Raw genomic sequence first — 24,050 nt, forward strand, 5'->3', positions numbered from 1 at the left:
GGCCTCCTAAAATCACAGGCCTTTTGACTCTCCATCAACACCAAGCCCAGGCTGGTTTCTAGAAGGTTGGGCAATCTACTTCCGTAGTGATACCGCCTCAGAAACCCAAGAAGGGGTCGCTATGAGTCGAATACGACTTGATGGTACATAACAAGAACAACAACATTCTGACATCTACATGTTGCTTCTCAAGCCATGAAAAATGTGAACCAGAAGGAAACCATAGGCACTAATGGGCCATGCTCATGGCTCTGGCTCAGTGTCCCTTGCTGTTTCTGGGGTATTGTTGTTGTTGTTATGCAAAACATCTCCCTCAACATCACACAAAAGGCAAGGCTCAGGAAAGCCTGGCATGTTGACCAAGCTGACACGAAGCTGTTTACCTGCCTGGCCTTGAATCTTGTCCATCTCCCAAACCTTTCTTTACTCCTATTAAGCTCAGGGAAAGCAGCGGTTAAGGGCTCAGCTGCCAAGTGGAAAACAGGCAGTTCAAAGCCAACAGACAGTCTCTCTGTAGGAGAAAAGACCTGGGGATCTGCCCCTATAAAGATTACAGCCTCGAAACCCCTGGGAAGTGCTGTTCTATCACATGGGTCACTATAAATAGACGTCAACTTGACGGTTCCTAACAGCAATGTTCAGGATGCCATGGAGAAAACATGATGGATCTGACATAGTTCCAGTAGAGAACCGGGAAGTACACGCAGTCCGGCAGGGTTTCTAGAAGTGCACAGCCCAGTAGGGAACCTAGAACTGCACACAGCCTGGTACCAGGGAATCAACAAGTGCACACAGCCCAGTGGGGAATCGACAAGTGCACACAGCCTGGTAGCAGGGAATCGACAAGTGCACACAGCCCAGTGAGGTATTCCAAAGTGCACACAGCCTGGTAGCAGGGAATCGACAAGTGCACACAGCCTGGTAGCAGGGAATCGACAAGTGCACACAGCCCAGTGGGGTATTCCAAAGTGCACGCAGTCTAGTTTCTAGAAGTGCACGCAGTCCAGTGGCGTAGCCAGAAGTGCATACACATCATGCCCAGGGTGGGAAGTGCCCTTAGGGCAACCCATACCAAGCTTAGGGCAGCCAGGGCAGTGGGAGGACAGCCAGGGAAAGGCTGGGAGGGCACAGGACTGACAGAGGCAAGTGGGTGACGGGAGGAGGAGGCCATGCTAGCGTGGGGCCAGCAGCAGCCACTGCAGAGGCAGCCAGGTGCCAGGTGACCCTGAGGACAAGGGCAGGATTCCACTTGGTTGAGGCACATGGTTCAGGTACAGGTGCCAAGGAAAATGGGGGTTGCAGGGAGAGTGAGGCCAGGTCTCCGGGCCCCCAGTGTCAGGTGTGCATGAGATGGGCACTGTTATACCTCCCCAACCCCAAGGCTGAGGGCCAGTTTGACAGCCAACCAAAAGGCTCCACTTGGCTGAAAACAAGATGCCAAAAATCTATGCATACATAACTTGGATCATCTCTTCACAGTCAGGTAATAGGAAGGCAGCTTTGTGTAGTAAGGAGATAAGCGTCACAATGCCAGAAACACGTACCAGGTCTCACCATAAACATACACGGCGCTCTCGAGAGATCTCGTGACACACAAAGCCAACGCCAAGAGAGGCCTGGTCACAGGGCTGCGGGGAGAGGAAGCCTTCCGAGTCACAACTAATGTGCCCTGCCCCCAGTCACACCAGCCCCGCCACAGAGGGACAGCGAGGCTGCTCAGCAGAGACCTGGGGTCCTTCAAAGGAGCACAGAAGTGAAGATTAGGCTTTCTCCTATGCTCTTCCACATACTGATTTCTACTGAACTTTTAAGAACTGATGTAAATTAAGATCTTGGAAGGCAAATTTAAAACCATCATAAAAGCCCAGAGTGCTGGAATGAATGGCTCCAGACAGCCCCACAGGGCCACACAGGTGGTGGGCGGAGGAAGGCAGTGCGTGGATGGGATCACAGAGCTGTGGATGGCAGGCAAGGGGCCAAACCCTCGTAAGAAATGCTCCAGACGCCCTCCTAACTGCTTCCCAAACAGGAAAGGAAACACGGATGACAAGACCGACTCAGAAACTCACAGGGAGTAAGCAGCTGTTGAAAAATCCCGATTCACCTATTTGTTCTGAGCTGGCTTAAAATGTGTGGGAATTTCAAACCAGAGAACCAGGCAGAACGTGGATCAACATAGCAGGGAACGGGAAGGGAATGAGCTAACTAAGGCCGGAGGCCCATGCCTGAAGCATCACAGCCTTGTTCCCAAGCCTAGGATGAGCCTCTGCTTTGGGGCTGGACAGGAGGGCTGAACACACTGTCTGATCGCTCTCTGAGGCCTGTGAACAACGGGGCCACCAAGAGACCCCCAGGTAGCCTGACTTACTTTGAAAGTCTGACTTGGAGCTGTGTTTTTCAAAAACGTTAAGGGACAAAAGCCATACAGCCAAGAAGAGGCACAGGTGAGGAACACCGCCAAGCCCTGCCGTGAGAGGGTGCCGTGCTGGGCTGTTAGCAGGGCCTTGGGTTCAAGTCTCAGGTTGGTTTAAAATGCAGCCTTAGTTAGCTCCCATGCATTGGGAGACAGGAGCCGAGAGCATGTTTACCTGGCTTAGGGGCGTCTCTCCTGGCCTTTTGCTCCCTAGGGGCAGTGTCCTCCAGGGAAGCTTGGGGTTCCAGCTGGCCACCAAGTTGCTTACCCTCTGTGGGTGAACTGAACTTGGTCTCGTTGACGAAGGTGGACAGGTCTGAGGGTTGCGGGTAGTCCTGCTTGTCAGCCTCCAGGTCCACGGTCATGCAGGCCCACTTTTGGCTGGTGACCGCCAGCTTCTCCTCATCAGTTGCGTGTACCACCGCCGAGATCACCGGTGGGCTTTCTGGTGTCCCTGCTGGAGTAGGGTCCTGGAAAAAGGAAGCAGGCTCTCCTTTCATTCAACTCCCCGTCAAAAACCCACCCACCCCAGAGTCCAGGGCCCATCAGCCTGGAGGGATCCTGCTCAATACACATTCACCTTCTCAGCCTCTGTTCCCAAAGGTCCCTCAAGGGAACCAATTCCTTCCTCTACAAATTCCCTTTTCTGATGGTTCCTTTCAGGGGTGACTGTGGGGGTCTAAGAAAATCAGGATTTTGTGTCTTGATTATTTGAGATGTTCCTGCTCATTCACCTTGAGAAAAAGAAGGAAGTGCTTTCATTCCTACCACCACCGTGTCTGCTTTGACTGAGCTTCAGGGCTTACATGTCAATACCATCAGGACCACCCGGCAGCCCCTGGCCTGGAAGGGCGAGAAAGGGGACTTTTCTCCATTTCCCCAGGAGGGTGTGGAGCTGAGAGAGGCAGGGTGGGAGCCCAGCAGTGAGCAGGTAGACCTGGGATTACACCCCAAGCCCACTAGTCCTAGCACAGGGCAGCCCCTACAGCCCCTGCCTGGCCAGGCTACGCTCCGGGCTTCACTGGAGTCAGGGAAGAAAGAGGCTTGCTTGTTGTATGTTGTTGTATGACACATACATAGCCCGGAGTGGCCTGGCAAACATTCTGGAGGGCGACTCTCCCTGGTCTGTAAACAGGGCTGAATAATGGCATAGATCTGGCAGAGCAACAGTAAGAGGGAGACCTACCCACTGCCATGGAGTGGATTCCGACTCACAGCGCCCCTTGAGGACAGAGTAGAACTGCCCCACAGGGTTTCCAAGGCTGTCAGTCTTTATGGAGGCAGACTGCCTCATCTTTCTCCTGCTGGATCCGAACTGCTGACTTTTTGGTTGGCAGCCCAATGGCTCAACCACAGCACCACTGGAGCTCCTTCTAAGAGGGAGACGGAGCCATACACTAAAAACGAGCCCAGCTGCTGCTTCTGCAGGGGATACGTTTGCCCGTCTCCCTGCTTCCATTCTGCTTGCACACATTCAGCCCTAACTCTGCCTCCACATCTCTCCCTCTCATTTCCTCACCGCGCGTGACTTGTGGCAGTGCACTTTCCAAGTGGATACTCATGTAAGTTCTCAGCAGATTAACTCGCCAGAGTGGACCAGAACAGTTCCTGTAACATCAACTAGCATTTTTCCTGACCTTCTGCCTACTCTGGGGACACACTCTGCTCTTCCCCAAAGTGAAGGGACCAGTACAATGCCTGCAAAAGCAGAGGGAACCCCCACGGCAGGTGAGCAAAGGGTCAGAAATGTGCCTGGGATGAGCAGGGAAGCCTGCTGTGCTAGCAGGGACCAAGACACAGCACATCAATCTCAGATTTCTTCCCGGGACCGCGACACACTCATAAAGATCAAAGAAGCGTGATACCTGAGAAGGTGGATCAGAGAGAGGAGACCGTTTTGGCGACCTTTTCACCCTAAATGTGTCACTGGAAACAAAATGGAAAATGTAAACACAACAAACACAATTACAGAGAACTCAACGCAACACTGAGCCAGGGAAACGTGGCTGCCGCCGGCCCCTCTGGCTCAGGCCGCCCTCGAGCCGACCCCATCCCAGCCCCCACAAAAAGGCGCCCACAAGGAAGTCTGACTTGCTAACTGATATTATTTTTACTCCCAAGGGAAAGATGAATCAAGCTGGAAACCTTGAAAGAGATACCATTTTGGAGAACTGACCCAGAAAATGAAGCTAAATTTAACCAGATGTTCTTGCTTTAAAAAGCAAATTTCTGGTGAGTGGATTCATTTATCTGGATTCGTCAAGGAATGTCTGGAACAATTCAAGTTAGGGGGTGGGGGGTCCCTAAGCTCACGGCACCAATTTGCAGTATCCAGTTCACAGATGGGCAAGCAGGCCCAGCAGTTAACGACCCCACCGAGGGGGCCCTGGCAGAGAAAGAAAGTTCTAAGCGATCTTCTCACTTGTGGGAACTCTGAGCCGACTTGGGCCCAGTACCTCTGAGCTTCCAGGTGGGGTTCTGAGCAAAGGCAAGGCGGCAACAAGGCCATTTTTCCATGTCTTTTCCCAACCAGGGTCAACAGACAAGGTTCAAGACCCTGCTCTCCCTTTCTTTCTCTCTCATACAAACACTAGGGGTAGGGGTGGGGGACAGGCAAAGGAGGCATGAGGTCAGACTCCTGAAGGGGCCATGGAGGAGGGGACAACTCTTAGTGTGTCTGGTTCGGGTGAGTCCATCAGGGAGTCAGGGAACCATCTCCAGTCAGAATGGAGAACTCGTCCCCCATGAAGACTGGCTGCCGCACCAGACCCTGCCCTCTGCAGTAAGTCCCACCCCAGCAAGAAAGGGCTTTGGGGGGTGTGTTTCCTCACCTTAGGCCTCACTACCCCCTGACTGCTTTACACGTTAACTGGATGACAGGGCAACACAAGTTCCTTCCTTGTGTTCTCTCCAATAAGATGGCATTTAGTTATGAGAAAAATACTAGAAATGATTATTTATAGCACTTATGGTATTCTCCACAAAAGCAGTGCAATCACAGCTAGGAGCACATATTTATTATCCATGTGTATAAACAACTAACTGTACATTTGTAGTTACTAAATGTCTCTAAAATGCTATTAAAAAAAATTCCTTGGGCTGAAGCGAGCCAGAGAGATTTAACGCAACCCTGAGCTTGCCAGCCACCTGGGAGCAGGCCAGCTTCCCTGGTAAGGGCAGGGGTGCAGAGATGGTGGTGGCCCTGGGTGCTGCCCATGGGACCCTTCTTGGCCAGGGGAGGCCCAGAGCGCTATTTCACTGATGCCCGCAAGCAACACACAGATGGCAGGTGAGGCATGCCGACACTCAGCCTGGCCCTGGGGACAAGGACGCAGGCTCAAAGAAGCCTGGCAATGGCTCCCACAGTTGCGGGCTCCACCTCCAACAATACACATAACGCTGAAAGGACTCTGTATTCCAGGGGACTTGACGGGCAGGTCACAATTTGGAATGGCCAAAACATTCCTGCTTTACACACTAGCAAGAACAAGCCACAGTGGTCACTGCCTGTGGTCAGACTGGATGGGACATTTAATGTGAAGCCACGCTACTACTGAAAGCAATCACCTGCTAGTCCAATTTACAACAAAAGAATGGAATGAGCAGTTAAAAAAATAATAATTATATATATATATACATATATACATACATATATATATATATATACATATATATATGTATACACACACACATATACACACATATATATGGGTTTCAGATGAATACACCCAATATGCAAGGGCAAAAAATGTTGCATTCCTGACAAGCAGACAGATGTTGGCTAATCACGTTTTCACAGCCAAGCAGTTTCACTGATGCTAATCACTAGGAGACAGAAAAGCCACCTCTGCTCCCGTGAAGCCCCAGCCCCATCCCTCCCAGCCCAGGCACAGACACATGGAAGTAGCAGCCATGGGAGTGAAAAGAAAAGGCAGGACAAAGCACATTTGGTGTCAACAGCAGATTCCATTAAGTGTACTTACAACAGAGAACACACAGACATCACATCTTCAACCATCCTACGACAAGAAGACAAAGAAAAAGAGAGACAGACAGAAGGAACTGACAAAAAAGATACACCTGCAGACAACTATCATTAACAGGTTAGGGTACAAAAGCTGTCCCTGTGGACTCCGTAGGGGAGTGTGGGTAGCAGCCCAGCTCGGGGGCACGGGCTGCCTGAGCCGGTTTCCTCTCGCAGCTCCAAATACCCCGTAAAGCATCGGTTCCCCAAGGAGCTCTGTCACCTGTGTAGGATCTTCCCAGCCAAGACCCCTATCTGCACTTGAGGTAGGAGTGCAAAAGGGATTTGCCTCCCTGACCTTTGTTAGCTCAATGGTAAAACACAAACATGGCTGGGGTCAGAGCACACACTGGCTGTGGGCAGGAGGAGGCAGGGGCTGCCACTGCCTTTCCCCTTTAAAATGCTGCTCTTGTCGTTGGGTGTGTCGAGTTAATTCTGATTCATGGCGGCTCCATGGGACAGAGTAGAACTGCCCCATAGGGCTTCCTAGACTATCATCTTTATGGGAGCAGATCACCTGGTCTTTCTCCCACAAAGCTGCTGGGTGGGTTAGAACCACCAACCTTTAGTTAGTAGCTGAGCTCTTAACCATTGTGCCACCAGTGCACCTTTAAAATGATAGCACATGGTTTTGAAGGCTAGGCACTTCAGCCTTCCATTTGAGCTTAGAATAAAGCTTCCAGAGCAGATTCTAGGGTGTCTCTAAGAAGGGCCTGACATTCACAGTTTTTTGCCAGGACCACCTCCCTTCCAGTACCAGCCAGCGGCAGCCAGATCCACGGCGGAATCCTGCTATTCTAAGGAAGTCCTCCTTCTTCCCAAATGCTAAATGCTTGGGGCGGCCCAGAATGGGGGGCAAACAGGTCCTCCTACTCGTGCCAGGCAAATGCAGAGGGGCCAGTGGCTGGGGCTGCTTGGTCAGCTTACCACCAGGAGCCAGGTCTCTCCAGCCTTGTGAACTTACTGAAGATATTCTGAAGGAGAGCAAGGAAGAGGTCTCCGAGCTTGGTCTAGAGTCCTTAGAATGGACTTGCAGCCCTCCAAGCCCGAACGGAGTCTTGGAATGGTTTCTGGAAGCATGGACAACGTATGCTGAAGGGCAATCTTGCTGGCCCCTTAAGTGTTTGTGGGCAGCAGAGTTTTATGGCTACAGTTCCTCCTGGGGACTGCCATGCCCCGTTCATTTCCATCAATCTCTTCTAAACCTATGGGACTTTGGACTCTGGTCTGCTAAAGATGCTAAGAGAGGAGACAAAGAGGACCATTTCTGATGGGATGGCTGGTGTGCAGGGAGGGGTCCGGGCCAGGCCCTCATTCATGGGCCTCCTGGGCTAACATCTCATTGACAGACGGAGGGAAATGCCGTAACATGTAATATGTTAAAGGGCATATCTCAGGGTTCTAGGCCACTCCAAAATGCAACTCACTTGTCAAACAGGGAAAAGGCTAAGTCACCAACAGGGAGGTTGCTCAGGTCTTGAACAGACTATTCTCCTCCTTCAGGATCTTTCAGATTCCCCAGAGCTGAACGTCAGGTCTTTGGACAAAAGTAAAGCTTTGGACCACTGACTCCTTAAGTGACTCACTAAGGCAAAAGACCAAGGGCTCTGGATTACCAAGGGACATGCTGACAGACCTGCCACCACTGTGACAAGGAGAGGGAGGAAAGCAGCTATCCTGGCTGCCAGTGAAGTGGCCACAAACAAGAGGGCGTGACAGCAAACGGGGGGGCGGGGGGCTGAGGGCAGCTGCAGCTGGTCCAGGTACGTGACCGAGAGCCACAGCCAGCACACACCCGCCTCCAACCTTCACCAACTCCACCCTTGAACTTACGTCTTGAGGGGTGTCTTCTTCTTCTTGGCGGGCTTGTTAAGCCCATCGCCATCCACTCCATTGGCGTCCATGGCACTGGCTGGGATCTCAAAGGAGGCTGGGGATTTAGAAGGTGAGCTAGGGGTCTTAGAGGATGTCTTAAAGGGGTCAATGGAGTCATCACAGGCGTCAGGGTCAAAGTTGTAGGATTGCTGGGGCAGTTTGGGAGATTCCTGCATTTTTGAGGTGGAAGAAAAAGGGTTAAAATTGGGGTCATCCCACTTGTCAATATCAAAGGTGTAGGTACCTTTAGCAATGGGGATGTCATTGGGTTCAGCGGGGGACCTGGTAGGTGAGGCAGGAGTGTTGTCGAGTTTCTCAGGTGCTTTTTTCATCTTTGGCCTCCTTAGGGGCATTTTGGCGACTGGCTTTTTGCCTATCTTTTTGGTAGGAGGCGGGGTTTCCTGCTCGTTGTCCCAACTACCCTTGTCCTCAGAATAGTCAAACTCTAGCCTCACTGACAGCCCTTTGGCCGGGCCGTCCTCCTGCCCCCCACCGTCTGATGGGGTCACCTCCACGGCCTCCGGGGCTGTGGCAGGAGGCAACACTTTCCTTCCGACCGGGGGTGAGTTCTGCACTCTTCCGCCTCCTGAAGCTTGTGGGATGGCCACCTCTGCACTTTCTGAGTCCAGGGGGCAGGCAGTTTTGGGCACAGCAGCAGGTTCAAGGGCTGTCTCCTCCAGTAAGGCTGTTCTAGAACCTTCCACCTTGGCTGGCTCTGTGCTCGTGTCAGACGCTGGATTCTCCTCCCTAGGGGCAGGGCTCTCTTCGTCCGGCTCCTGTTGTGTCTCCTTCACCGGGGGGGTCTCTGTGGGTTTCTTGGTGGTCTGTTTCTTTTTTAAGGAAGGCGGCCTTGGCTTTTTAGTTCGTTTAAGGGTACTGGAAGCACTGCTTGAGCCCGTGCTGTGTGCGTCCAGGGCGGGGGCCGCCGCCTCGGGACCGCCTGAGCAGGAAGCACCGTCAAAGTCGCCAGCTTGCAGGCTGAGCGAGCGGGACAGCGTCGACTTGGAGACGGGGACGGAATCTGTGGACTTCCTCCGTGTGCTCACTTGGCATTCCTGATCCTTCGAGTCTGAGCAGCGAGGCTCCAGGGTCTGGAAACTGTCCACCAGCTCGATGTTGTCAAAGTCTAAGTTGTAGGTGCCACTGCTGGCAATCGGCTTGTCTTCATCAAAGACAGCAGAGAAGGAGTGTGACGGGGGACGGAAAGGGTGTCCTTCCACCGGCTCACTGCGAGGGCCATCGGGGATGGGGACCGTCTCAGGGCCACATCCTGAAGAAACAGAGACAAAATAGTCACTAAGGACCCAGGACACTTTGGAGCATTTTTCATCTTCTGTCAGACTGCCACATCTAGAGCAGAGAGTGATAAACTGCACCCCTGGGCCAACCCACCCACCCTTGGACACTGCTTTGGGACCAAGCCTGGTCCTACTCACTGTCAGCTCCAGACATGGACAGGTTTACCCTCACTTCCCTCGTCTGCAAAATGGGAGTGCTAAGGGCTGTGGAGCTCTGGTACCATAGTGCCTAAGGCACTTGACTGCTAACCAGGAGGCTGGCGGTTCAAACCCATCAGCCACTCCTCGGAAGGAAGGTTGAGCAATCCTACTTCTGTAGTGATACCGCCTCGGAAACCGAAGGAGGGGTCGCTAAGAGTCGGGGCCAACTCCACGGCACATAACAACAATAATAAGAGCTACGGAAGAACTAGCTCAGATCATTCAGTCATTCAACAAACACTTGCCAAGTGCCTAACCAGGACCAGGCACTCTGCTAGGTGCTGGGGATTTAGCAATGAACAAATCAAAAGCCCAGGATCCTTGCCCTCTTGGAAGTTACATTCTTCAGGAAGAGAACAGTCAAAAAGCAGGTAAGTAAATGTAAAGATGGTCAGACAGTGAGAAGTGCTACAGAGAAACATAAAGTGGGGCAGGAGAGTTGCAAGTTTAAAATATGGTAGTTGGGCAAGGCCTTCGAGGAGGAGACATCAGACCAGAGACCGGAAGGGGGACACCAGGAAGGTGTCTGGAGGGAAGAAGCATCCTAGGAGCAGCAGGTGCAAAGGCCCTGGGGCAGGAGCACACCTGTGTTTTCCAGGAGCAGCAAAGAGGCCAGGGTAGCTGGAGAAAGGGAGAATGCAGAGAAGAAGACAGAAACACACGAGGAAGTGCCTCGCCCACAGCAAGCCCTCAGTTAAGATGAGGTACTGTCATCGAGTTCCCTGGGTGGTGCAGTTTGCCACTGGCTGGTAACCAAAAGGCTGGCAGTTCAAATCCACCCAGCGGCTCCAGGGAAGGAAGGCACAGACAATGAAGGCCTGAGGAGCATCCTCTGTAAGACATGGGATCTCAACGAGTCGGAATCAACTCAATGGCAAGGGGGCTGGTTTTCTTTGGTTTATTGGCTTTGTCAGGCCTGTTCTTGAGGACACAGACACTCAAGAACACAGGGACCTCCACGTGAAGGCCCCCAGGGCAGCTGCAGCAGGAGGGCTGAATGTGCATGGTCAGCTGACCTCCACGTGTCTAGAGCCCACCGTCCCCTGAAACTGCTCCCGCCCATGCCTCCTGCCACACTCTGCTACTGGTCTTTCCTTGTTGTCTATGTTTGATCCTCTCTCCCCTGCCTCGCAGCCTTCCCACCTCCTCAGCCACCGTCAGCCAAGAAGGCTGATCCTTATTTTCCACCACGCTGCTCCACCCGTTGGCCAAATGATGCTCAGTGACCTCCTGACCCCACTGCTCAGTGGGAACCTCCCCTTGGGCCTGGGCGTGACTACTTTCGGCTCTGCTTATACCAGGTGGCTCCTCTCATGCATTTCTGGGCTCACAGCTGTTCTGGGCAGTCAAGGAGGCAGAGAAGTAATTTACCAGAAAAGGAAAGATGTGTCCCCAAAGAAGACTTCTGTAAACTAGCCTGTAGGATGAAAAACTGGAAGGATGCAGAACAGGGGATAAAAGAAGCTGGCCCGCACATGACTCGGGACAGCACTTCCTGTGTGTGTCACTCACAGGTGTTAGACCCTCAACCACCACCCAGCACATGACCAGGTGAATACAGGAAGACCATGAAATTTGAATTTCAGATCAGTGAATAGTTTCATGTACGTATGTCCCCCATTACAATTAGGAGCCCAGTGGCACAGCAGTTAAAGCACTAGGCTGCCATCCAAAAAGATCAGTGGTTCAAACTCACCAGCTGCTCTGCAAAACAAAGATGTGGCAGTCAGCTTCCATAAAGACAACAGCCTTGGAGACCCTGTGGGGGCAGTTCTACTCTGTCCTCTAGGGTCGCCATCAAGTGGAATCGACCCAACGGCAGTGGGAGCATGAACTTCCTGGAGATGAGTGTTTGGGGCTGTGCTTACCACACTTTGCTCACCAAGCCAAGCTGCCTCTTGGCGGTATTTTGCAGAGGCCCCGGCTGAACAACGGATGCTCTGGGAGACTGCAATGCAGGGAGGCCCCAGGGCTCCTGAGTTCAGGCACGTGTCTTACTTAAGTCTTCTCCCCCTCCCCCTGCCACACTTTGTGGTGGAGGCGCCAGAAACGCCTCGAGCTGAGAGCACGTTCCGGGAGCACGTCCGCCAGCCAGGGATGGTTTCCCACCTTCGCCTCTGCTCCTCCGCCCCGCTCACCCAGCCCCGACGTGCAGCAGCCATCCCACAAGATGGCGCATCTGTCTGAAGCCTCTGAGCTCCGCTTCCTTCCCCAGTGATTTCGCCACATCTCCCAAACACTCCTACTTCCTTCCCATCTCAAAAGATGAGGTCCCTCCCTCCTCCTGTCTGAAATCAACACTCAGGGCCTAGAACCATTAGCTGCCCTGTCCTCCAGAGTAGAGGCCTCATCTTCCTGCCCTCTAATACCCCAGGACCCAGAGGGCACAGGGAACCACGGACACTGACGAGGACCAGGGCCTCCAAAGGTTTGTCAAAGCCTCCAGCCCACTCATGTCCGCATTTCTGAAGCAAGACCCCCAACTCACCGCTGGCCCCTCTCTCAGGCTGCCACAGGCATCTCAGCAGCCTGAGGTAGGAAGCTCCAGAGCCCTTCAAATGTCAGTAGTTCTCCCCGAATCATGCAACAATCAGCAGATATTCTGCTTAACCATCTGCTCCTCATTTTCCCCGAAGAAAACGCTCCCTGCCTGCTTAACTTGGCTCTCCTGTCTAGAACCAACATTCCCTAATGAAATCATCGTGGGCTGGGACATCCAGTCTTACGGCAGGGCTTCTGAACCTCAGCACTGCTGACATTTCGGGTGTTGGCTCTTTGTTGCGGGGGGCTGTCCTGTGCACTGTAGGATGTTCGGCTGGGCTCTACCAGCTGGATGCCAGTGGTACCCCTAGCCCCCCGCTTGTGACAGCTAAGCATGCGTCCAGACATCTCCAAGGCCTCCTGCCCAGAGGCGAACCTCCAGCAGCTGTCCTTCCCCAGCAACAGGTCCTGGCAGTTACGATGTGGCCGGCCCTGGCCAGAGCACATACCAGACACAGGCCAGAGTCAACAGAAGGGCTGTGCTTGGCACTGGGCAGGCGGTGGGGCAGCATGGGACAGAGCAAGGGCTGTGAGCAGTGTGCTTATGACGGGAGGCACTGCAGCCATGCACGGGCAGATCCCAAGACGTCCATCATGGGTGTCACTCCCTGGTGATGTGGCCTGGCCTTCCCCTGTATCAGTGGTTCACAGGACATTCACGGTAGATTGAGGGGGCAGCCCAGCCAAGCAGAGCGCAAATGTTTGTGGAAGTCTCAACCCTCAATGTACTATGCAACCCCGGGTGGGTAATTTGGTCTGTCTGAACATCAATGGCTCGTCTGTAAAATGGCCATTCCAGCAGAGCTAAGTCAGGTGCCATGTGCGAGCATCTACCCCAGAGCCCACAGCCCACAGCCTCCCACCTGCCTCTACCCCTGCTTGGGCTGTGAAGGGCCCTCGCCTCCTGGTGCTGGGGCATCTTGGTCCCTACATGAGCTCAAGTAACATGGTCGCTATAATCACAGCCAAGCATCCCATTTGTAGGGCTGTCGAAGGCTGGAGCAGGAGGGAGCTCTGAGACTCACAGGCCAGCCTCTTCATTTTAGGGGTAAGAAAACTAGGCTTGGATAAGCTGAATCTCCTTCCTTCCTCTGTAAACCCCGCCCACCTCCCAGAATGAGGGGCAAATCCTCCCAGCCCACAGAGTGCAAACCCGCTGCCCCGGCTAACGGCACAATGACAGAGGATTCTGTAGGTTTTTCTAGAACCCATGTCAGTATTCCCAGGCAAAGCATGCAGATTCTTCAGGTGGTTCTCTCAGGCCTTTGGAGAAGGACGGTATCTTGCAGACGCACAGCAGCCCCCTCCCCTCTCGCCTCTGCTCCCGCAGTCCCCAGCACAGACCTGCCCCGCCCTCCAGCCACGAATGCTCAATACTCTGCTGCCATGACGCCCCAAGCTCGCAAGCTCGCCTGCTGCTTCCGGCAGGCAGTTTTCTAACAATGACAGCCAATCAAACAGATCCCTGCGCAGCCCAAGCCAGGGCTTGAAGCAGACGCACTTCCAAGCTTATTGTACAAGCCACACAAATGTATGCTTGCTGTGGTTTGCAGAACAGAAAGTCCCTGTTCAAAGACCCCAACCCATGTAATCAAAGGTTCCCTGGAAACATTACACAGTGACAATTAACCTCTCCAGCCCCTGCTCTGGGTCCTTGAGGTACACTTTTGGTTTAGAAACTGCCACCCAGAAAGAGGCAGGTTCTGTGTGTGTGTGTATATGTGCGTGTGTACATGTGTGCATCTGTATATATTTGCATGTGTGTGCACAGGCATGTATGTGCGTGTGTGCAGGTGCACACAAGAACAGAGACTGATCTTTTGCTTTATTGAAGAGGAAGCCAGACGGAAGGAAGAAAGACAAGACCAAAGAAATGAAGTGGCGGGCATTCTCTAGAAGCGACAGGGTACTTCTGTGACTGGGGGCTGTGCTCCGGGCATGCCTGCTGGCTCCAGGCTCCAGGCACACCCCCACCCCCACCCCCACCCCCAGGACTGCCTGGAACTCTTCCCTGGGCTCACAGCCACACACAGGGTCCGGGGCCTCCCCCAGGGAGTGCCAACCCTTGGTTACCTGGTTCTTCCGGGGGTGGCTGGACACTGACTTCGGGTTCAGGGACAACTTCAGGGGGAGGCGGAGGTGGAGCTGGGGGAGCTTTGACAGGGGTCGTCGACTCTGGGGTCTCGAATGCTTCTTCAGAGTCAGAACTCCTGAGGGAGAGAAAGGGAGAGAGCCAGGTTAGAGTGGCCCAGCGCCTATTTCTTCAGAGGGCCTGTGGGCCCACCCTGCCGGGTGCTGTGTGGCCTCTGAGCCCCAGGGCTAGGGAGGGTGGCTCAATGCTCAAATGAGTCCCAAGAGTGAGTCAGCACCACCAACTTCACTGGTGCCCAAGTGACACTTACTTGAACTCAGCTCCCCTTGATCACACACCACTTGCCTTAGTGGCTGATACAAGCCCAGCAGAAGCTCTGGGAACTCTGGCACCTCGACTGGCCATCAACAGTCAAGCTGTCGGAGAGGCACTCTGTGAGTTCCCACCCCACTCTGCTGCCATGGGCCCGACCCGGATAGCACTGACCCCTCCCGGTGGCATGACTCCCCTTGGGTGCTCCCCTCCCCACCCCATCGTTCTCCTGCACCCTCTCGTGGCACACATCCATGACTCGATTTGTTATTAGTGTTGCTTCCCTTTTCATCATGTTGATTATCTTTCTGTCTACTGAACTCAGAGCCAGGAGGGATCCCAGAATCCCCAGCCCGTTGAATGAACGACTGCTAACGAGAAGATAAACACAAAAGCCGGCCAGTCCGCCAGCCCAGAACGCGCCTGACCACAGACACAGACAGCCCACCGAGCCCAGCAGTGTGAGGATGGCCTTGGTGGTCGGCAGGAAAGCCTGCGTTCAAGAACTGGACCAAAACCCACCCAAGGTAGCTTCACCCACCACCAAGGGGAGGCCACCTGGTCAACCTCTAGCCTTGCTAAAGAACATCCAAAGCAGACGGCCAGCAGCCCTTCTCAGCTGCCTGCTTTTGTTGGCGACTGTTTCGTGCCAGAAGGAAAGAGGCTGCTGAGTATGTCCTGCTCCCAACAGGCCACTGAGCTCACCCAGCGCCACCCCTCTCCGAGTTTACTCCTACTCCCAGGCGTCTGCAGCCCGGGGCTTGACCCACCTCTGAGGACAGCCAGAGGGGCACAGCAGCCGGGGCTGATCCCTATCTCAACAGTTCAAATGAGGAAGTTCATGGTCAAGAGGGTGGGGACTTATGAGCAATGATTAGCACAAATGGTCCCAGCAGGGACATGAATGTGACGGGGGAGGGGAGCAGTGTCACTGAGCCTCACAGCCCCACTGTGTGAAGTGCAAGACCCAAAGGGGCAGGGATCTCAGCGAACGTCCCCATCTTCTAGAGACCACTAGTCGCTCACAGTCAGCCAGAACCCACAGACAGAGCCACTCACTGGTTGACTTCCCCTCCAGAAAGCCAACATCAGTGCTTCTAGAACTCATTATTGGTGACTCACTTCATCAGTGCCAGTAACCCTCCTCCCCAAGGACACGGCCCCTCCAGACAGACACCAAGCCCACCAGGGACCCCAAGAGACGAACAGGGACACCAGAGCTGCTATGCACTAGGAAATTTCACAACTCCTAATTCATACAACAGCACCAGGGGAGAGACTGACGCTTCACACACACACAGTAACATTAAAGGACTTGGCTTTTGTCTGTGGGGAGACTTCAAGATCCACCCTACAACAACAGATGTAGGGACCCAAAGTTTTGCAGAATCTGTTCATCAGCATGAAAAACACCAGGTGGTTACACAACTGAACATCCAAGAGGAGCGACAGTTCTGATCACCGCTGAGCCCTGGGCTCCACCCTGAGAACCCAGTCCCCTCGCCCAGCTCCCAGCCGTGCACGCATCGGCGATAATGGTGACAACACACACAAAGCCAACTTGCCTCTTTCCAGTGCTGCCTTCAAGGACTAGGAGGCTGGAGTCACCACCGCTGGTCACGGCTGTCCACACCCACCGGGCCCACTCCACCGGAGACCACATCTGCCAGGAGCCAAAAGCCATCTCCACTGAAGTGCAGCCTCCGTCCCCCAAATTCCTACCCAGATTCCCTTGCTAGTGTCTCTGGGATCTATGTCTCCTTTGATGCCACAAAAAAAGTTCACTGCATCACCAGGCCGCAGTGCTGTGAGTTCTCCGGGGTCCGCAGGTTGGGAGGCTGCCCCGCTCCAGCAGAGATGTGGAGGGCGAGGCTGTGCCTTCTGCATCCCTGGGCACTGGTGATGCATGGCTTTGGAGCACAAAGGGCTCTGCTTTGTCCCAACAGCACAGGCAAGTGGCAGGGAGGGCCGGATGCACTCGGATTTGAGCCGCTGAATTCCAATGAGGCTCCGAGGTGGCAGCTGCACAGCCCAGACACCTGCTCAGAGAAGGACCACCATTCACCATCGGCCGTGCGTTTGTGGAGGCAGAGCGAGCCCCTTTCCCCTTTGTAGTTCCCCCCGTTTACTGTAAACCATTTCGGGGTCAAAGCCCCGGGGGCCAGCATGCATCGTCAGCGTGGCATTCACTTCCGGCCCTGCCTACCTTGTTTTCCTATTCCCACGCCCCCTCCCACGAGCAGAGAGCAAGTTAATTAGAGGAGGCGGATGGCAGCTTTTTCAATTAGCTCTTTTCTCCCCATTCATTTTCCCGGGGGCTCAAAAACACTTCCAAGAGCCGAGATTTCTGTAGTCCACCCACAAAGAGTTTGTCCATAAAAATAAAGCAGCATTTGGGAGTCCCGGTGCATCAAAACGGTTCCCACCGGCGACTCAGTTCCTTTTTTCCTACCAGAAGAAACTAAAATACAAGAAAGTTTCTGCTGACACACCACATACTTTCAAAATGAAATTAATTTAATTTGACACATACATGCATCAGAAAGTTGCTTTGGTGGCACAGTGCCTAAGGCATTTGACTGCTAACCAGAAGGTTGACAGTTCAAACCCCCCAGCCACTCCACGGAAGGAAGACGGGGCAACGCATCAGAAAAAGAATGTGCCACTCTGGTCTGCTAAAATGTCCCTAACTTATAGAAAATCTATGTACCAGGGTACACATATGCTATGTTCACCATATAAGTAAATAAGCAAATACAAAAATACGTGTATTTCCACAGTATAAAGAAATAGTTCCTAATGACCAGGCATTAAATACAGTGACTTTAATTCCTAGCATGACAGGCAGTGTTAGATGCCAGGCTGCTCTGTGGTTGTTGTGAGGTGGCACTGTGCCTGCACACGGCCACCTCGGGAAACGCTGCCCACCCTGCACCATCTTCACGGTCATTGCTGTGAGTCCACTGTCACGGCCCCTGGGTATTGTGAGGGCCCTCCAGCCCAGGGGGCTCACTGTTCAGGGCTACACTGGACAGGGCTCTGCTGTGATTCAGAAGTAGGTCACCAGGCCTCCCCCATCGTCTTAGACTGGAAGCTCTGCTGAACCTGTCTCCATGGGTGACCCCGCTGGGATCTGAAACACTGGTCCCATAGCATCCCCCATCACAGCAACATGTAAGCCACCACAGTGCAACACACTGACAGACAGGGACTGGAGATATCAAACTACCTGCATATTATCAGCTACTATTTATTGACAACATAATTACACGTCAGGCACCGTGTGAGGCTCATTTGGACATTTATCTATCATCTTAAAACACACAGAAAAATTGCTGCCTATGTAGAGCAGGCCCATTTTATGGATGAGAAAAACCACAGCTTGGAGATGAAATTACCCCACCCCAGGCCACACACAGTTAGTAACTACTGGCAGCCAGGGCTCAAGTCTGGTCCCATCTGTCTCTCAAATCTGTGCCCTTTTCGTCCTCCAGTAACTTCCGTACGTTCTTAGCAACACACTTTGTTTCAAGTGAAATCTTACATGGAATTCCCACACAAAGGAGGGTAGTAGCGTACTTCACTTTGACCTTAGCTCCATTTATAACAGATCCTTATTAGGAAGTCTGTCATTCAGCTGGAAGGCTCCTTGGGAGTCAGAATGGCCAGACCTCGTCTCTCATACCCAGCTCATGTTGTCAGGAGGGACCTCCCTGCAGAAGGATATCATGCTTGGTACAGTGGGGGGTCACAGAAGAAGGGGAAGGCCCTCCGTGAGAGAGACTGACCCCCTGGCTGTGACAATGGGCTCAGGCATGGCAACAGTTGTCAGGACGTTGCAGGACCAGGCAGTGTTACCTTACACTGCACACGAGGCTGGTATGGGTCGGAACCAACTTGGTAACACCAAACAACAACATCATTCAAAACACTCAAGCTGTAGGAATGAACTTGAAGATCTGACTGTGGGAGTTGGGGATGCCAGGTGCAGCTCGATACCTGCTGAGTTCTCTCCTGCTGGCACATTCCCAAGGAAAGTCCTGATGCATGTGAATGAGGGGCTGCACACAGCAACTGGCTTTAACAGCTTGTCATGCGGTTGTGGGACAGCCTTCAGGCAGACAGGACAAGAGGGCTGCATAACTGCACAAAAGTGAATTCATCAATTAGCACAAGGCAGTACACGGGGGTGTCCAATCCGTGCAGTGTGCGTACATGGAACATAAGTATGTGGGGGTCTCCAATCCATGCAGTGTGCGTACATGGAACAGAAGTATGTGGTGGTGTCCAATCCGTGCAGTGTGTGTACATGGAACAGAAGTATGTGGTGCTGTCCAATCCATGCAGTGTGGCGTACATGGAACAGAAGGACAAACTTGTAACCCTGAGTGTCAACAGACTGGGAGCCACTGAAACCCAAACCTGCCAAGTTCCCTGAGTGTTTTTTTTTTTTTTTTTTTATTAGGATTTGGGTGAAGATTTACAGAGTAAATTCACTTTTCATACAGCAGTTCACATATACTTTGTCTCATGTCATTGAACAAAATTTACAATGAAGCAGCTCCCCTCCCACTTCCTCCCCATAGTTACCTCCTCCCAGTGTCCATCCCTTCATAATCTTCTGCACCCTGAGCTATCTCCCTATGCATAAGCAGCCCTTCCTTCTCCCATGATTGTTCTCTCCAGGGCATGTGTCTACTTGAGGTAAGTGTTTAACTCACATGCCTGTACTTTGTTTGGCTGGAAACCACAGTTGTGGGTTCAATTCCAGACCTGAAGGGCAGCTAGGGGCCATAGTCTCAGTGGTTACACCAGGCTCTATTGGACCAGCAAACCTGGTCCCCACCTTCTTTTTTTTTTTTGCCTCCAAATGATTTTGAGTTTTGTACCACATTGTTCTCCCTCTTTATGCAGGATCTCCTACATCCCTTCCAAGTGGATGGCAGTGGTAGCTGGGCACCATCTAGTTCTTCTGGTCTCATAGTTGTATAGATAAAGAATTTTTTCAAATGAAATCCAGAGAATCTTCACAGAGCTCTCAAGTCCCACAGAGCAAGCAGTCTGAAATCCCTGGCTCCACCTAGTGCTGAAATCAGCCCCTCCACAGATGAACTGTGGTGTTGGGGGAGACTGACTATGAAGAACAAACACATCTGCCTTGGAGGAAGTACAGGCCGAATGCTCTTTGGAAGCAAGAATGGCAAGGCTTCGTCTGTGGACTTTGGACACACCACCAGCAGAGTCCAGTCCCCAGACAAAGACGTCATGCTTGGTAAAGTAGAGGGTCAGTAAGAAAGAGGAAGGCCTTCAATGAGACGGATGACACAGTGGCTGTAACCATGGGCCGAGCATGGCAACCACTGTGCACAGGGCACAGGACCAGGCAGTGTTTTGTTCTGTTGTCCATGGGGTCGCTGGGAGTTGGAGCCGACTCGATTGCACCTAACAACAACAACACAGATGAAGCCCTTTGTCAAACAGAACACTTCTCAGAAACTGCCCCCAAAGCAAGAGTCAGGTCACTGGCAAATCGTAGAACCTCAGGGCCTGTTTCCCTGTATTTTGACTTGGTTTAAATATCTTCATGTTTTACTTCTTTGAACTATAACTACAAAATAGGTCGGTACCCATATCCAACCACGTATGTGTCTGTGAATATAACAGAACACAATGTACCACAATATGAACACATATACATACATGTACATGTGAATTGCATGTATATGTGTGTATGCACATAAATAAAAAATAGATATCTTAATACAAGATACAGTCACTTCTCACTAGAAAGATCATATAAATGCAGTTTCCAGCGTATCACTACATGGCTTCATTTTGCTCTAGATTTCCCTAGATGTAATTCAAGGGCTTGCATAATAATTTACTATCCTAGCCAATACATTTCCAAGGAAAATTCAGAGACCATGGGATCTCCCAGCTTTGAAGCCGGAAGAATGCAGAGGTCATCCCAGACTCCCACACGTTCACCTCGTTTTATAATCAAGTGGGGAAAACAGAGGCCTGAGAGCCCACGGTCACTGGCTCATTGTCGATGGACCCGCCACTGGAATCCGGCTCCCCTGACTCCCAGCCCAGGGTTCCACACAACTGGGTGGCCTGTCTTCATCAGGCAACCTCAAAATTAGAGCCTTTGTCCAAATACAGTGGCTTCCTCCATGCAACGCTCTTTACCCCCAAAATCGTACCACTCTGGAATACTTCTGGAAATCTCAAGTTACCTGATTATCAAGACATAGTTGGTTAAGCATCTGCCAAAGGTAAGTGTACATTTTTCAAGATCCAATTCCTCAGAATACGAGTTTGAATTCCCAGCATGACAGTGATCCTTGGAGGAGGTTCTAGGACCCCCAGCCTGAGTACACGGACACTGTGCAGGCCCTCTGGGATGGAGGCCGGTCCCAGGATGTAAGTCTCACCCTCTGGGTCCCTGCAGAGGGGACAGCCTGAGCAAGGAGCATGCTGTCTGAGCTCCTCTCTCCTGCCTCCCTCCCTCTTTGGAGGTCAAGCCCAGGTAAAGGCGACAGTTGGCTAAAAGCTCTACATCAAGGAAGATCAGCTGGCAGTGGCCAGGCCAAGAGACCATCTCCCGTCCCTGGAGAGAGAGGGAGACCTTCCCAAAATGAAACAACTCTTGGCGGATCAAGCTGTCTCATTCATCGCTGCATCCCAACACTATGTGAGTCAGGGTTTGCTGAAGCTGTGAACACGTTTGAAACTGCTGTGTCCTAGATGCCGTTCATCAAAATACTCAGCTGGATGGTGATTAGACAACACTGTCCAGAAAAGCTGTGCCCACTTCAACACACACACACACATACACACAGAGTGCATGTAGACATAGACAGCACACACAGCACACCACACACCCATACACACACAGACACCACACACACACCATACACATGAAGACACACACACCACACACCACAGAGCACACGCAGACATAGCACACACAGACACCACACACACCCACACACAGACACCACGCACACCCATACACCATACACATGAAGACACACACCACACACCACAGAGCACACGCAGACATAGCACACACAGACACCACACACACCCACACACACAGACACCACACACACCCATACACAATACACATGAAGACACACACACCACACACCACAGAGCACACGCAGACATAGTGCACACAGACACCACACCCACACCCACACACACAGACACCACACACACCCATGCACAATACGCATAACGACACACACGCCACCACAGGGCACATACAGACACAGCACACACACAGACACCACACACACTATACCACACCACACATAAACACACACGCCAAGACACCGCGCACACACATACACAATACACATAAACACACACACACCACCACAGAGCACATGCAGACATAGCACACACAGACACCACACACACCATACCACACACATAAAACACACACCACACACACCCATACCCCATACACATAAAGACACACACACCACACACCACAGAGTGCATGCACTGGATGGTGATTAGACAACACTGTCCAGAAAAGCTGGGCCCACTCCAACAAACACACACACAGAGTGCACACACACAGACAGCACACACTACACCATACACCCATACACACAGACACCACACACACACCACATGCACCCAGGCACCACATACATAAACGCACACACACCACACACACCTATATACTACATACATAAAATGCACACATACCACACATAAGCACACACACACAGAGCGCACACCGATACCACATACACACCATACCATACACACCCATATACCACACACATAGCACACACAAATATATACACTACACCACACACACCCACACACCACATACGCACAAAACACACATAAACATACACACATGCTGGACACACAGACATATGCACCACACCCACATATGCACACACCCACCCACATGCATAACACACACACACATAACACACATAAATACCCACATACACACACACCACACATACACCACACACTTATACACACATACACACCCATACACTACACACAAATGTATACCATACATATACATTCACCATACACATATACTGCACACCACATACCACACATATACCACATCACATACATAGCGCATACCATAGACACACACACACACATCACACACATAAACACACACCATACCACACACACACACACCCATACACCACACAAACATGTATCACACACACATACACACCACACACACATACACACCAAACACACAGCCAAACACACATACATACTACACAGAAATAATCACTCACCCATACATCATACACATAAACACACATCTTACACACACATGCCACAAAGAGACATATACATCACTTAAACACACACTCATGCTCATATATCACACACACACTGTACACCACACACATAAACACACACCACACATAGCCCACACCACACACACACAAACACACACACTTCCCTCCTGCCTACAATAGCTTGACCAGACTGGTAATTCTTTTAACTTTTGGGGGGCTGACAGGAACGGGTCTTTCCTGTAATTCACCCGCCCTGGACATGAAACAGAATTTGCTCTGCACTGTTGCTCCTCGATCCTGAGGTAAAGGGAGCGTGTGATCTCACCACAAAGGCTGAGACTGTCGGGGCCGTCAGGTGACTGAGGAGCACTGGGTCAGGTGCTGCCTCCCGCAAACAGACGCTCTGGCAAGCCAGCTGCCTGACTGTGCCAGGCTGACTCTGTTGTTGAGTGAGGCCACCTAGGAAAAGCCAACGCAGATGACAGCAAAGTTCCCAGCCCTAGAGGGAATCAGACTAAGGGACAGCTCTCACGCTCAGGTCCACTAAGGGCTGCGCTGCGAGTTACCAGCAGGGCTCAAGGGGCAACGGCTACCACCATGCAGGCCGCCTCTGGGTGAGGCTCCACACCCCACAACAGAATGGCATGGCACAAGCCAAGAGCATAGGCCGAGGAGCTCAAGAGACCTGGTTACAGCACCTGTAACCTAAACACAGGTGCAAGACACAGGAACCAGCTCTGGATATCTAAAGCAAAACCGGACTTGAAGAAAGGCTACTGGAGGAACCAGGTTCGAGGGGACAGGAATCTGGCATTGATCGCCAGCTCTTTCTGGACCTCTTAGCACTCAGCTCAGGGTTGAAGGTCCGGGGGGGGCCATCTAACTGACCCATCGTGGGTCGTGTGCGCGCAGCTAGAAGAGGACGATGTTAGCTGCCTTCGAGTCAGCGCTGACTCACAGTGATCTGATGTGTAACAGTGAAACCCCGCCG

General features: G+C 52.2%; 1 protein-coding gene across 1 annotated transcript in view; it reads right to left on the reverse strand.

Moving 5' to 3' along the window:
- Nucleotides 1–24,050, reverse strand: part of TACC2 (transforming acidic coiled-coil containing protein 2) — a 158,785-nt gene that overhangs the window by 31,102 nt on the left and 103,633 nt on the right. The window contains exons 5-8 of the mRNA XM_042780410.1: nt 14,426–14,562; nt 8,271–9,582; nt 4,279–4,339; nt 2,682–2,883 (exon numbers count right to left, since the gene is read on the reverse strand). Of these exons, the coding sequence (XP_042636344.1) occupies nt 2,682–2,883; nt 4,279–4,339; nt 8,271–9,582; nt 14,426–14,562 (1,712 nt within the window). The remainder of the gene's footprint in view (nt 1–2,681; nt 2,884–4,278; nt 4,340–8,270; nt 9,583–14,425; nt 14,563–24,050) is intronic.

This window comes from Orycteropus afer, unplaced genomic scaffold (genome assembly GCF_000298275.1).
Source record: "Orycteropus afer afer isolate SDZICR_OR568_19922 unplaced genomic scaffold, OryAfe1.0 scaffold00038, whole genome shotgun sequence".
NCBI lineage: Eukaryota > Metazoa > Chordata > Mammalia > Tubulidentata > Orycteropodidae > Orycteropus > Orycteropus afer.